At 36.7% G+C, this 15065-nt stretch overlaps 1 protein-coding gene and 1 long non-coding RNA gene across 3 annotated transcripts in view; one reads left to right on the top strand and one right to left on the bottom strand.

The window, feature by feature from the left end:
- Positions 1-380: 380 nt before the first annotated feature.
- Positions 381-15065, top strand: part of sanbr (SANT and BTB domain regulator of CSR) — a 21631-nt gene continuing 6946 nt past the window's right edge. The window contains exons 1-20 of one of the 2 annotated variants that reach the window (XM_008430374.3): positions 381-1070; positions 2681-2832; positions 2978-3152; positions 3403-3499; positions 5674-5912; positions 6028-6086; positions 7384-7544; positions 7623-7709; positions 7800-7910; positions 8119-8242; positions 8507-8659; positions 9146-9288; positions 9367-9463; positions 9555-9572; positions 9646-9745; positions 10501-10586; positions 11780-11808; positions 11941-12014; positions 12085-12173; positions 13505-13587. In XM_008430374.3, the coding sequence (XP_008428596.1) occupies positions 2683-2832; positions 2978-3152; positions 3403-3499; positions 5674-5912; positions 6028-6086; positions 7384-7544; positions 7623-7709; positions 7800-7910; positions 8119-8242; positions 8507-8659; positions 9146-9288; positions 9367-9463; positions 9555-9572; positions 9646-9745; positions 10501-10586; positions 11780-11808; positions 11941-12014; positions 12085-12173; positions 13505-13587 (2075 nt within the window). In that variant the 5' untranslated portion in view covers positions 381-1070; positions 2681-2682. Of the gene's footprint in view, positions 1071-2680; positions 2833-2977; positions 3153-3402; positions 3500-5673; positions 5913-6027; positions 6087-7383; positions 7545-7622; positions 7710-7799; positions 7911-8118; positions 8243-8506; positions 8660-9145; positions 9289-9366; positions 9464-9539; positions 9573-9645; positions 9746-10500; positions 10587-11779; positions 11809-11940; positions 12015-12084; positions 12174-13504; positions 13588-15065 lie in introns of both variants that reach the window. The other variant, XM_008430373.3, reaches the window with a different exon arrangement.
- LOC145555030 (uncharacterized) overlaps positions 14786-15065 on the bottom strand; it is a 1053-nt gene continuing 773 nt past the window's right edge. Inside the window, exon 2 of the long non-coding RNA XR_014091084.1 lies at positions 14786-15065. This exon is cut by the window's right edge and continues 83 nt beyond it. This is a non-coding gene — a long non-coding RNA (uncharacterized LOC145555030).

Here is a 15065-nt window from a genome sequence, read left to right as displayed (position 1 = left end):
ACTTCCATCCATGGCCTAGAAACTCCTGAAATTCTGCTATGGCTTTTCATTTTAAAGTGCCATATCAGGATTATTAGAGTCCGTCATCAGGGCACCTCTAACAAGACTCTTCGTTTTATAAATCCCGTCAATTCAATTAAAAAATACCTTACTAATCACAAAGGGAAGTTAAATGTAATTGATATGAGTCATTTCATATTAAGAGTTTGAAAACTACAACGTCAAAACACAAGTACATTATTCCCCACTTAGTTTTATATTAATTAGCACTTAACTGACCTACCAATTGTTTTATTTTTTCCTTTCTGTTGTTTGAAAGGTTTACGAAGCAGTTTACGACATATATACCGCATTTACGACCGTCGTCTCATGGTAACAGGACGCTTATGTTGCTGCAGTGCGACAACGGGACGACTTTACAAACAAACGAGCTTTTTAATGTGTATTAGCAGTTTTATTTAGTCAGGTGTTTGGTTTGAGTTTAAACGGAATGACATGTGAAAACTATTTTATGCCGTAAACGAGGACGTATGACTTCGTTGATGGTTAGCGTTCATGCTAACTAGTGAAGGCTTGTGCTGCCTTCAGGAACGATCAAAAGTCATGTTTTAAGGAATACCCTCCACATATTGACCTGATTTTTTACAATCAAAAAGTACAAGATTAAAAAAAATGCTGTCTTTTTTGAGAAAGTATATTTGATTTCTATAGTACTTTTCACTTGTAAAAAAAAGTCACAAACTATTTCTCTAACAGCGCATTTAAGATAAATTAAACGGTGATAGAAGTACAAACATTTACTAATAAGTGAAATTGTATATAAAACAATATGGAAGATATTTCCCGACATTAAAGTACATGCTGATATCAATTTTAAAACTGAAACCTGAGTTGAGTGAACGTGAGATTCTAAAGTTCAAATTTCGGTGGTTACCTGAAGGCAGCAAACAGTCCGGTCCCGCAAAGTTAGCTTGTGTGGTAGTTAGCCGTTGGACCGCAGCATCAGCACCATTATCATCACCACAATGGCAGAAAGGATTCCGCTGCTGCCTTGACTCTGCTCGAAGACGGTAAGCAGCAACCACGGCATCATTTTTCTGCACCAGTTTTTACGTTTTTAATGTTTTTGTCGCATAAAAAATGGATTTGATTTGACCCGAAGCGCCTGATGTATCAGGAGGAGTTACTGGAGGCTCGGCCTGCGGTAGCACCACTTCTCACTGCGACGTCCCATTTTTATTATCACACCATTAAAATGCATCATCAGCCACCTATGTGCACTTTCTCGACTTGCTTGCATTGCTTAAATTGGAAACTGATTGGTGTATATTTGTAATGTTTTTGTGATTTAAACATAACATTAGTGAATATAAAAATAATTTTAAAAAAAATCTAGATATTTTCCACCTTTAAGTTGGCACATATCCAGTACAATTTACATGAACAATATACTGTATAACATGTTTTAGATTTACTGTACTTCTGGACTCTGACCATGTGGTTTTAAAACTTTAACTTCAAGTCAAAAGTGATCAGTATTTGGAATTCAGGAAGTTTAACCCCACAGCATGCTTCTGCCTCTACTATGTGTCACTGGGAGTTTGGTGTTTGTTTGACAATGCAGAGTTGTTTTGTAAAATTTAACCCCAAAACTCACTTTTTGGTTTCATCTAGGGCTATGCGATAAATCGATTTTAACAATTCATTAAATGTGCTGTTTATGAAGACAACATTTTTGGAAAATGTAGATTTACAAAGAAAAAAAGATATAAAGGTATATGTAAACAAAAGAAGGCTTCATGGATGCAGAGCAGAACCAAAGAGCAGACAGGGAAAAAGAAAGTTCAAACCATTTCTTTCATTGATCGTAATATCCTCAATTCCAACATCTCTCTGCTCAGCTTTCTAACCAGACGGCCAAACAGAGATTTTAAAAGGATCAGCAAAAGCAAATGAGGTGGATTAGCAGTGCTTGTCAACACCTGATTGTGTCATCCAGAACATTACTGGAATATTGTTTCTGCTGCCTTAAAATTGAGCTGCTAGCATGTCATACAGCAACAGTCTTCAGTCAGAGGCCTCTTCAGATTCATTGCGAGACTGATTGCTACTGGAGATCCTTCCTTCCCACTGTTACGACAACACTTAGTTTCCCTTTGGAACAAAGTATGTTCTTTTAACATGCTGGTTGTCTCTGTGTCTTTCTACAATATATTTTATATGTGTTTAAATATACTTAATTAATATTTATTTGCACTGCCGTCGAGAGTTTCTATTTTTTAAAATTAGTTGTGCTTTTCTGCACAATGACAATAAAGTAATTCTGATTCTGATATTTCCTTCTTGAAATATTTTTGTGCATGCAATAAAATAATTTTCTAATGCAGTCGAAAAATACCAAATCTTCTATTTCAATTCAAACAAAAATGTTTAACTTCAAGGAAATCAGGCTTTTTCAACTCTTTTTGTGAAACAGTAAAAAACAGTAACTGGCTGTTTCGACTAAATCCAATATCTGTGTTGAAAAAATATAAAATAAATTTAAAAACTTGACTGTAGCTTTATATAATCTAATCAGATTCTTAAAATGCAAACTCTTTCATTTTCTTTCAGACAGTTCAGATCAGTTTTGTTCTTGTTGACTGAATGCATCTTGTTTATTGACCGTCTGTCTGTGTAGAAATGAGTCGCTTCTGTTCGGACAACAATAACTTCCCCTATGACAACAATGTCCTGGTTCTGGACATGGTGCTGGGGTCTCTGTGGGGGGTTCCTCAGCCCATAAGCTGGGAGAATGTGGCCAAACTGGTGCCAGGCTTCACTCCTAAGGAGGTAACTGCAGTGCTGCTGGGTAACTATAATGCCTCCATCATCCATCTCCTCTTCATTTAATCCACTGTGTCCATCTTCTGCTCCATGGTTTAGCAACAATTAGAGTGAATGAGAGGAAATCAGCAGCTTTGATGTGGTTTCACAGTGCGCCCGTCGATTTGAGGAGCTGAAGGCCACGGCGGGGTTTCCCCAGGTGGATTATCAGTGCAATGACCTAACAGGAGGAAGCGGCTCACAGTCTGACAGCCTGTCTGCCCTGCTGGAGGCTGGAGATGTGGTCAAGAGAGAGGGAGGCAGTCAAAGCTGTAGCAAAGTCACAGGTCAGTTAACGCTGCCTCAAATATTCACAGATTCAGTTCTGCTGGTTTAGGCAAAAATTCACATTCGATTTAGACCAAATCTGAATCTGTGCAGGGCCTTGAAGGGGATCTGTTGTGCAAAATTCACATTTTGCATGTTTTATCTTGAAAGTGCAGTGGATAAATTACATTAACGTTTGCAGTTCTAACGAGACAATGTGAAAAATTTCAAGATGTTTTTGCAGTATTTTTTTCCCCCTGATGTCTGCAGGCTCCAAGTCGCTCCCGGCTGGAAGGGGAGGAACGGTGGAGAAGAAGGAGACGCGAGTCTCAGTGGAAGAGGATGAAAAACTTCAAAAACCACGGGAGTAAGTCCTATTTATAGACCAGTCTCTCTAAAACTAGTGGTACGCGGTCGCCCCCTGGTGGTTAGCAAGGTACTGCATGCAAACGACTGTTTATTTGCCATGACGTCACCTCAAGGTGAGACGCTACAGCTACCTTACCAAGGATCATGTTTAAAAATAATAACGGATACATGGTTTAAAACCGGGTCACTTAAAAAAACCCTGAAGATACAAGTGGAAAGAAAGAAACCTACGGAGCCCTCCAGGGGACATGGGGAATTTTTTTTTCTTTTGCGTTCCCTCGCAATACTTTTGCGTTCCCTCGCAAAAGGTTTTGCGTTCGCTGGCAGTGATCTACTGATCAGTTGATGCGGCATAATTGATACTGTAAGCCATTTTTACGGTGGCCGCCGTACTTTCTGCTTTAATACAAGCTTATAAGGTTTTTCCATGGACTATTGAGTTATTATCGCGGGGTAATAAGTCATCTGATTGTGTCTCTGTTGTGTTCGTCTGAATGGTTTAAAGAGCTGCTTTCAGTGCCGTTCCATCTGAGCCTTAACAGACATAAACATGCAGTAAATGAATCGATTTTCAATCAGTTTTTTGCACCAAAGCGTTAATAATAATAAACACATTTTATTATTATAAAACACAGCAAACTAATGGTGGCAGAGGGCAGCACTGGGTTAACTCGGGGAATCTCATCTGTCCATGTATCAATCAACTCAAAACCTTTTATTTGTTCTGTCATAATTTTCAATTTATTAAATTTTAATTATGCTCCAAACTTTGCGAGGACTGACCACCCCGCTCACCCGCTTCCTCACACACGCAAAGCCAGCAGCCAGTAACCTTCCCATTCATACTTGATGACAGTCACGCCCACATCGACACGCCCACCACCAGGTGTCAAAGCCGCTGCTTCTGTCATATCAATAATTATTTAATTCATATGGCTCCTATAGAGCCTCAGTGAAAACGTGATTATTATTATTAACTCTTTGGTGCAACAAACTGATTGAAAATCGATTTATTTACTGCATGTTTATGTCTGTTAAGGCTCAGATGAAACGGCACTGAAAGCAGCCATTTAAACCATTCAGACACGAACACACAGAGACACAATCAGATGACTTATTACCCCGCGATAATAACTCAATAGTCCATGGAAAAACCTTATATAAGCTTGTAGTAAAGCAGAAATTACGGCGGCCACCGTGAGAAAGGCTCAGTATTCAATTATGCCACATGAACTGATGAATAGATTATTGCGAGGGAACGCAAAAGTATTGCGAGGGAACGCAAAAGAAAAAAAAAACCCATGTCCCCTGGAGGGCTCCGTAAGCTGTAAACACAGATATTGGATTTAGTCGAAACAGCCAGTTACTGTTTTTTACTGTTTCACAAAAAGAGTTGAAAAAGCCTGAATTTCTTGAAGTTAAACATTTTTGTTTGAATTGAAATAGAAGATTTAGTATTTTTTGACTGCATTAGAAAATTATTTTATTGCATGCACAAACATATTTCAAGAAGGAAATATCAGAATCAGAATTACTTTATTGGCATTGTGCAAAAAAGCACAACTAATTTTAAAAAGCTCCGTCAGGAATACTTATATAATCGGAGAAAGTTAAATCATGAGAGTAGTTAGTCGTTCACAAGCTATTCGATTCTTTTGAACTACTTTACTACGTGAACGTTAGGACTCAAGACTCGGTTAATGAGAACTGTTCTTCTTTTGTTTGCCTTTTTACGACTTTGCTTGCTTATAAGCACAGCTATTGCTATTGTTATTTATTTAAAAGTAATTTAAACAGTAAATAAATACAATTGATAGAAATGGGTGGATAATTTTTCATGCCAGAAGACGATTTTTGTTTATGACAAAGCAACTCAAATCTATTTTTCTCTTATTGTGCTTCTAAATTACAAAATAGCCATAAGATTATGTTTATTTCCATAAACACTTTCTGAACATGTTTGTTCGTGGTTTTGTCAAGGCCAGTCACATTTACAAATTTACAAACACATTTACACCCTTCTCAATCAGATGAGCAATAAATATTTTCATTTCAGGTTGTGGAGCAATTTCAAATTAGGTGGTCCTGAAAAAGTTTGAGAAATACCACAGTACATGACACTTTGCTTCACGTTATGTATTCCACGCAATAAATATGACCCCTGCTCTCCAGTCTCAACATGGTGATCCATGTCTGTGATGAGACCAAGAACCTGAAGCAGGATTTCACCTGCCCCAGAGATCTTCTAGTCAAAGAGATGCGCTACTTTGCTGAGTATTTATCCGTGGACCAGCAGAGGTGGGAAGAGGTAGACATCTCGGTCCACTGCGACGTCCAGATCTTCGACTGGCTCATGAACTACGTCAGGAGGAACTCGGCAGGAGAGGGGAACAAGGACAAACCCCGGCTGGGTAAATTACACAGCAACATCTCATGTTTATTTTTATGCTTGCTCACCTTCTCCGCCTGCTTGTTGTGAACCGTGGGTGGTGTTTGGTTTGTGTGTTCGGTGTCTGTCGGTTTCAGAGCCCAGCAACGTCATCTCCATCCTGATCTCCTCTGAGTTCTTGAAGATGGATACGTTAGTAAGTGTTGTGGAGTTTATATATACAGCTCTGGAAAATTAAGAGGCCACTGCAAAATTATAATTTCTTTGATTTTACTCTACAGGTTTATGTTTGAGTAAAATGAACATTGTTCTCTGTTGAACTACTAACAAAATGTCTGAAATTCCAAGCAAAAATGTAATATTTATTTGCTGAAAATGAGAAATTGACAAAATAATGAAAAAGATGCAGTGCTTTCAGTCCTTAAATAATGTAAAGAAAACTGGTTCGTATTTATTTAGAACAATAATACTAAAGTTTTAACTCAGGAAGAATTAAAACTTTAGGTTTTCAATTTGTTCAGTGCAGTGATATCTTCATTTTTCTAGAGTTGGGTCGTAACTAGTTAGAATTACTTGAGTAACTTATTGGGAAAAAAATACTTTCAGGAGTATTTCTGCTAAGGTGTACTTTTTACTTTTACTTGAATAATTTTATTATGAAGTATCGCTGCTCTTTCTTGAGTAAAATTTCTGGATACTCGGCCCAATGTGAGTAATTTTACTGAGTGACCAAAAATTTTGTTAAAGTTTCATAAGTTTTAAATTGAAAGAAACTGATTTGGAAAACTGTTTATTTTGCTTGATTTTGTTATTTTCTAATCATGTTATTTATACATACATTGATCCATTAAATACCAAAATTTCCACTTAACTTTATATTTTGGTCCATCTGATGATGTAATTTATTTGACCGGTTACTCAGGACCCGAGTTGCCTTTTTTACTAAATAAATGTTTTACTTGAGTAATTTCTTGATCAACTACTTTTCACTTTTACTTAAGTAAAGTATGTTAAAGTAGTTTTGCTCTTACTTGAGTGCAATTTTTAGGTCCTCTACCAAACTCTGTCTATATTTTAGAGATGGATATTTATCGTATCGTATCGTTTATCATTTATCGTGATAAATGTCTTATCATAATAGAAATTTAGATTTATCGTCATTAAATATTCCAAGTAATGCTGTCTAAAACCCTCCAAAACTATCCCTAGTGTCAGGGTTAATATTTTTTTGGAGTTTAAAATCAGCCAAATTTCTACTTTTTTAATTTAAAATAGTTTTCAAACTACATTTCAATTCAGTTTAGTGGAAAATTAAGCTACTACAATCAAACTAGTTCTTTTTAAGGCTTCTTACACGTTTTTACCATCAGTGACAGTCAGTGTGACAGGAGCTATGCTCCATAGAAGCAGCTTCAGACAGTTATTTATTATTGATTTGTCTATCAAGCAGGTGAGAAATTTGCGGGAGTTTGAATATCTTAGTCTGTGTTCAGGTGGAGGAATGCATCCAGTACTGCCATAAACACATGAGCGCCATCGTTGCCACTCCCTGCAACATGAACTGCATCAACAGCAACCTGGCAACACGGATCGCTGAGCTCTTCAACCACAACGAGGCCGACGACATCCGCGACAAAAAAGATAAATTCAAGAGGTAGGAAGTTTAAAGCTTGTCAACATGTGGCTAATTTAGAAGCTAACGCTGCTTTCTTCCTCTTCTTCTACGTGAAAGCAAACTGTTTCAAAAGAAAATCGAGCGGCTGTTTGATCCAAACCACCAGAACAAAGATTCACCAGGAAACGCCTCAACTCTCTACAGGTTGGTACAAACTCTTTGCTTCTGCAGTTCTTTTTCTTTGTTGTAGTTTCTGAAAATGTGCTGCCGTTTTGTTTCGTCTCCATAACGCAGGTGCGGTTTGTGCCTCAAGCTGCTGACCAAAGACACAGAGAGGAAGATTTCCTGCGTTCCAGGGAAAATCAACATTGACGTCCAAGGACAGATCATCTATACGCACACAAGGTACATAAATGCAAACAAATAAATAAATGTAACAAAGGCTAGAGATTTTAATTATTAATCACTTATTACTAAAGTAACTTCAGACCGCTGAACTCAGGCTGCACCTAATTCAGGTTCACCTCAATTGTTAAATTATTTACACATAAACCTTTTGTTATATATATACATAGGTTATTTAATGTGTTATTAATGTTGTTTGGGTTCACAGACAGAAGAGCTGGGATGTGCATGAATACACCACATCTTTATATGAGGAGCTCAAGTCCTGGGTTCTCGTTTACTGGAGAATCTGGGGAACCATCAACTACCTCACCTGCTCCCGCTGTCAGCAGGTCAGAGTCTCCTGACTCGACCCGAGTCAGGAGAAAACGATAGTTAGTGGGAATGATTATCATGTTTGGAATTTAGGTTGAAAGGAGTTGGAACCCTCCTTCCAACCTTAAGTCCAACTATAATTTATCTCTCTTTTTCTGTAATTTTCACAAAAAATGTTGAGCTTGCAGAATTCACGCTGCATTTTTGCAGGAAATCCTTATTTTTCTAATAGTTTTCTGTGATGAGATATTCTCTAAAACCCGTCTGTATGTTTTGTGCAGGTGTTCGTTTGTGCAGAGCTGACCCAATGCAAATATCACCCAGACAGCGTGTTGTACCCCAGCATGGGCACAGAGAAAGGCTGGCATGGGGCAGGAATATACCCCTGCTGCAACCAGAGGGTTCTCCGCTTTGACCCCACTGGGATACCAAAGGTTTCCAATTTAAGATATTTTCACTAAAAACCAGACCGAAAATACTTGGTAATTTTTTGTGTTTTTGCATGGTATATATAGAGGGCCAAACATTTGTTCCTTCATTTCTCAACATATGGGAATCGATTTATAATTTAGCAACAAAAATCACACACAGTTTTTTGTTGAAAAATTCAAAACTTTCTTAGAAAGAGAAATCAGGCTGACTGGTTAAAGGTGTGTGTGTAACAGACTAAAAAACTCGTGGGTGTAAAGGTGGGCCCTGCAAAGCATAAATGTTAGAAACTGAAAAACTAACATGTAAAATAAAGTTTCAAATTGTGTTTATTGAAGGTGATTTTTAGTATCAAGACTTTATTGGGGACTTGCCTAATTTTTTTTTATAGATCTAGGACGTCTAGAAAGGGTGGGCCCCTCAACTCACTAAGCTACTTTCAGGCCCCCTGAATGATATTAACAAGGATTTGTGTGTGTGTGTGTGTTCAGGGTTGTAAGATGCGGGATCACATCGTGAACGTGCCGGATGAGGAGAAATGCGACGAGGCGATGGCAGCTCAGACCAGAGTCCTTAACGACCTGCTGCTGCACAGAGACGCTGTGTGTTTGTCCAACGCATCGCCGGCAGAGAGGTCAGTGTAAAGGTCATCGCCTTGACGATTTCTGCCTGATTTCTGATCAAAGTTAAACATCCCGCTTGTGCTCGTCAGTTCTGAGGAGAGTCCGCCCGGAGCAGAGAAAGTCCCAGACTGCAATGCTCTCCTGGAGCCGACACTCCTCGGACCTCTGAGAGGAGACGCCGGCTCTGTTCGTCTCTTTAAAATCATTTTTAGTTTGTTTTTCTACAGATTCTTGTTTAATTTCCTTTGTATTTCTCACTCAGTTTTCCCTTTTCAAGAACTGGACTCTTCAGCTGGTAGGACGCCTCGTCATTTTCAGAGATTCTGGTGACGGTTGTTGTGTCAAAAACTAAAACTCTGCTCTTCCAGAGGCAGCAGTCTCTCCTGTCGGAGGACGAGGAGTACACCACGGGGTCAGAGGTCACCGAAGATGAGGTCGGGGACGAAGAAGAGCTGTCGAAAAAACAAGGTGAGAGTCTGGCAGAAAAGTCAGATTGTGATGCTTAATCTCATAGCTAAATAATTTTTGTTCAACCCACAAACTGCTGCTTTGGAAAAGCTTTGTTAAAAATAACAAATAAGCTAATTTATATCATTTCACTAAAACTTTCTGCTCTGGTCAGAATGTAAAAAATACAAATATATTTCTGTATTTTTACTAGAAAATTTCTGAGATTAATCTGAATTTCTTTTTAGACTTTTCTAGCAAATTTTTGACTTTTTGAACTTAGAAGTTTTCAAGTTTTTTCTAGAACATTTCTGAGATTTGTTTTAACATGTTTTTGCGTTTCAAACTCACATTTGAAATGAATCTCAAAACTACATAATTTTTTCTAGCAGACTTTTAACTTTTCAAACTCTGAAATTTTCAAGCTTTTTCAAGAAAATTTCTGAGATTAATCTCAAGATTTCAGGGTTTTTTTCTAGCAAATTTTCTACATATCAAACTCAGAAATGTCCACGTTTTTTTTCTAGAAAATTTCTGAGATTAATAAAATGTATCTAAAAGTTTTTTGAAATTTACTCCTCCCTTTTTATCAATCATCAGAATAGAAAGTGTCATTTAATCCGTCATACAACAAACAAAGCTAACTTTGATGAAAGGTATTTTTTACGTCCTCTAAATTTCCTGTTTTATTTATTCAGTTCCTGTTTTCAGCCAGCAGGTGGCGCTTGATGCCACCTTCTGTTTATTCCTCTCTTTTCTGGTTTTTCTGTTTCCAGCTGCTAAGAAGGCGAAGAAGCCCCACAGACCTCTGAAGAAGCAGCTTTCCTCTCCCAACTTCCAACGCAAAGACAAATCTGAGAAGGTAAGTCGCTGATTTCATGGATTTATCTCTACTTCTCCTTTATGGATCATTTCCAACTAACAGTTCATCATGGTGCTCGAAATCCCTGAATTTCCACCAGTTGTTTCCAAGGTTTCGCAATAAACTGCAATCTAATGTTTGATTTAAAGCTTAAATCTAGTAAATGTTATTTACAGTTGGAACCAGATATTTTCATACAACTAATAAAAAAATCTCTGAAGTTAAATCAGACTAAACTTTTGTTGTTTTGGATCAGTTAGAATTACTAAAGTCATTTGTATTTTCTAAAAGCCGGAAAGCTTTGTGAGAATTTTTTTTGAAGTTTTTTAAAAATAATTTTCTTTGTATATTTTGTTTTTAGCATTTAATTTGAGCAAGAAGGTCATTTACCTTAACACAATTTGTTTGTATTATTTTAATGTAATACATATTTATTACTCTTAATTTCTCAATTACTTATTGATAATTTTATATTTTACACTTTAAACAACATTATTTAATATTTTTTTGTTAATTAATGTTTTCTCAGATGTGAGAGATTTAAAAACATAAAATTTTGTTATATTTTAGTTCATCTTCTCCTTTCTGTAGAATGTAAAATATTATCCCAAACCATCATTAGTAACTAGAGGAGGACATTTATCATATTGTTAATCATTTATGATGATATTTTTTTCCATAATAAGAATTTTGATTTATCACTGTCACAACGTTTGTCTTGTTTGAATTGTTAGTTTTACTATTTTCTCCATTGTTTGTTCAATAATAGTATCAGTAAATATCAATAAATGCAAAAAATGTGACTAAATATTACAGTTACTGTGGTCAGCTTGGTGATACAAATCTCACTTTTTAATGTTAAAGAAACTGAAAATTGTTTTTCCAAGAGCAGTATTTGTGTTTGTGGGGCTATGACTGCAGTTATCTAAAAAAAGGAATAATAAATACTTTTTATTTTCTCTTTTATGGTGACACAAAATATCATAGTAGAACTTTAACTCCATATCATCCACTCCTGTGTTTAGCAGTAATAAATTATATCATATAATAGTGAATTTAAACTCTTTTTAGTTCATTTAACTCCAAAAAAAGTGTGAAAACTTACCTTGAAAGTGCTTAAATTTTACCCCAAACTAAAACTTTATCGGTTGTTTCTCATATTTTACTCTAAGCCGTGTTTCTTTTTTCCTTAGCCACAGTCCAGAGACAGCACACCTTTCACGTAAGCCTCACTTGAACACCAAGCATCTTTCTAAGCAGAAGCTAAACTAACCAGTGTGTGTGTGTGTGTGTGTGTGTGTGTGTGTGTGTGTGTGTGTGTGTGTGTGTGTGTGTGTGTGTGTGTGTGTTGTAGCGTGAGCCTCCAGAAGAGTAAGTGGGACAGTTCTCGCTCGCTGCGCTACAACCAGGACGCTCAGAGAGAGGAAGGTAAAGCATCAAATGCTGCTGACCCGGCGAGGTGAGCAGCATCAAACCGGGTTTGTTCTGCTCGTTTCAGACCAGCGGCGCATGGCGGAGATCGTCGGCCACCTGACCCAGATGAGGTTCGGAGATGAGGAGCCGAGCAAATCCAAGGACACCAAAGAGGTGAGAGAGTCTACACTGCAAAAACACAAACTCCTAAGTAATATTTCTGTTCCAGTTTCTACTGAAAATATTGTAGTACAATTGAAATACGACAAAACTATTTCAAGTCAAAAATTCATTAATATTGATTAAAAAAGTGAAATAATCTTATAAAAATATTTTCCCCACATCATAAGTTAAAATAAGTGAGATTATTCCCTTATCTTAGTAGTACTTTTTAAATTAATATTATGACATTATTTACCCAAAACAAGCTGAAAAGTCACTTGTAAGTTAGTTTTGTCTTATTTCAAGTTTACTGCGATATTTCCTGCAGGAACGAGGCCAAAACACTCGGTGAGGTTTTGTTTCTGCCGTGAACAGAGACGAGTCGGTTCCTCTTGCTCAGGCGTCTGCAGCCCTTCTGACCCCAACAGAACAAAATAAAACTCGACTGGAGCCAGAAATGTTACATGACTTTTTGGAAAAACTTAATTTATCATTTTTGATAATCATTTGTTTTCTAATTTTTAAAATAAAACATAAAAATCTCACAAAAATGAAACAAAAGAATGGATACATTTTCTTTTGTGAGATGGTGATATTTGTAAAAAAAATGGTGTAACAGAAGCTGAAATGATTAATCATTAATCATGATTATTTGATTATTAAAATAATCAACTAATTTAATAATCACTTAAATCTTAAATAGAGTAGGGTTTGTGTGTATATATATATATATATAGCATTTAATATAAAACTTCATTTGTTGCATTTTAGGTAAATAAATATTTTCTTATCTGAAAATGGATTGAATTTATTATTTTTGCCTATTTTAATACATTTCTAATGTATAAAACGTCATCGTTAAACAAAAAATCTGCAGAATGTGGCCATTTTTAAAAATCCAACTAATCAATTACTCATCAGAATAATCAACAGATTAATCAATTACTAAAATAATCATTAGTTGTAGCCCAAGTAAAGTTAGAGTAAAAAGTTACCAGCTTTGATTTATTTAGCTTGTCATCTTTCACAGACATATTGACACATTTAAAGAAAATATAACACAAAAATAATGTTATTCATACATTAATAAATGTCACGATTTGAGAAGAAAATATTAGAAAATAAAACAAAACCTTATGACAAGAGAAATAGATCTAAATAATACTGCTGACTCTTTTAGTGTCGTTCTAAATTTAACTCAGTTATTCCTGAAAACGGCTGAAAACGGCTGAAAACGGCTTTTATAAACATCCGTTTGTTCTTCACGATTTTTAGCAAAGTTTGGAGTTGCAGACTCCATCTGAACTGGTGTTGGGTTGTTTTTAAACTGGTTTCTGTTCCAGCCGGCCGGTGGGATCTACGCCCGGCTGGAGCTGCAGTTCAGAGGCGGCGCTCCGACCAGACCGACGGCAGAGAAAGCCCCCAGGTACGTTTGTTTTAAAGATTTTACTTTTACTGAAAAAAAGAAAATGGGTTCAACAGTTTACATTTAATCTACTGTATCAAATGTCAAGCATGGCAGTGGGAGCATCATGCTGTGGGGTTGCTTAGCTGCTTCACAGTAAATTATAGAGACATAAACTCCATTAATATTGGCTCCATTTCTCTAATCTAATTTTCTATTGTAGTTCTGCATGGATTTTTTTACATTTCTTCCTGGATTAACTGCAGTTTGTAATCAAATAATCGATTATTCTGATGATTAATCGAATAATCTTTAGTAGCTACTTAAACTAGTAACGAAATGTGAAGATTCAGTTTCTTTGTTTAGATAAGAAAACATTTTGTTGCTTAAAATGGAAAATGATTCAAACATCACTTTTAGTTTAAAGTTTGAAATATGGAAAAACGTTTTTTAAAGTGTAAAATAAAACAGACTATTAAAAATTTAAAAGCAAACTTAGAGACAACTAGAAAAATAGCTGTTCCTAGCGAAACAGCCGTGAGAATGCATATTTGCAGAATGACTGCTGCAGAAATGCAAGAAAAATGGAGAAAAGCTTAAGAAGTAGAAGATATCAGAAGAAATAGAAAATAGTTGGATCAGTTGAACAGTGAAACAAATCAAAAAGGAAAAATTTAGCAGAAGCGGAAGTCAGTACAAAACGAGAAATAGTTGAAACCGTTGGAAGAGTGAAACATAACATAGGAAAAATAAAATAGAAGTAGAAGACATAAAGAGTAGACAAGCTAAAAGATAGTAAAATCAACAGAAATAAGGCATGCAGAAAAGCAGACTAGTTAAAAAATAATGAAGCTATGATAGATAGATAGAGAGATATATATAGATAGATAGAGATAGATAGATGTGTGTGCAATTAGTCAGTGATGTGCGTTTAGGTGCATAGCTGGTGAGGCTATGAACCTTTTGTGCTGAAAGTTTCACACTTTCCACAAAGTGTGAAACCATTAAAGTACAACTGAAAACCACGTCTGTCTCGTTCTCTGTATCAGCGCAGCTACTGTATGGCTAGCTCGCTGTTACCGTCTCTTACTCTGCAGTTGTGGAGTCACAATGAGCGCCCACAGCCAAAAGGCACGAGAACTGCCTGCCTCACCTCGAATCTGTTCTCTGCGTTTCTGATCACTCCTCAGCACACGAATCACATTACACACACAGTTGGTGACAATAAAAAAACAGTATATTAAATACATACAACAGGCATCCTGTTTGATAACAGGGAGCTAGCATGTTAGCGAGTTGCTAACATGTAAACAAATGGCAGTTCCGATTTGCGGCAGAGGTTGTGCCCATAAATTATACAAAGCTTCATTTACACCATATCAATGAACTCGAGCGAGGGAAAACTATGAACTGGAGGCTGGGCAGAAACGTCGGGGCTGCGGGGGGAGGAGCCAGAATGATGTCAGTCCGGGGAGCTGAGGGAGAGAGAGACCGACTCG

This window comes from Poecilia reticulata, chromosome 15 (genome assembly GCF_904066995.2).
Source record: "Poecilia reticulata chromosome 15, P_reticulata-male-v2, whole genome shotgun sequence".
NCBI classification, from domain to species: domain Eukaryota; kingdom Metazoa; phylum Chordata; class Actinopteri; order Cyprinodontiformes; family Poeciliidae; genus Poecilia; species Poecilia reticulata.
Note: the sequence above shows the minus strand (reverse complement) of the source record. Positions and strands in the feature narration are given on the sequence as shown.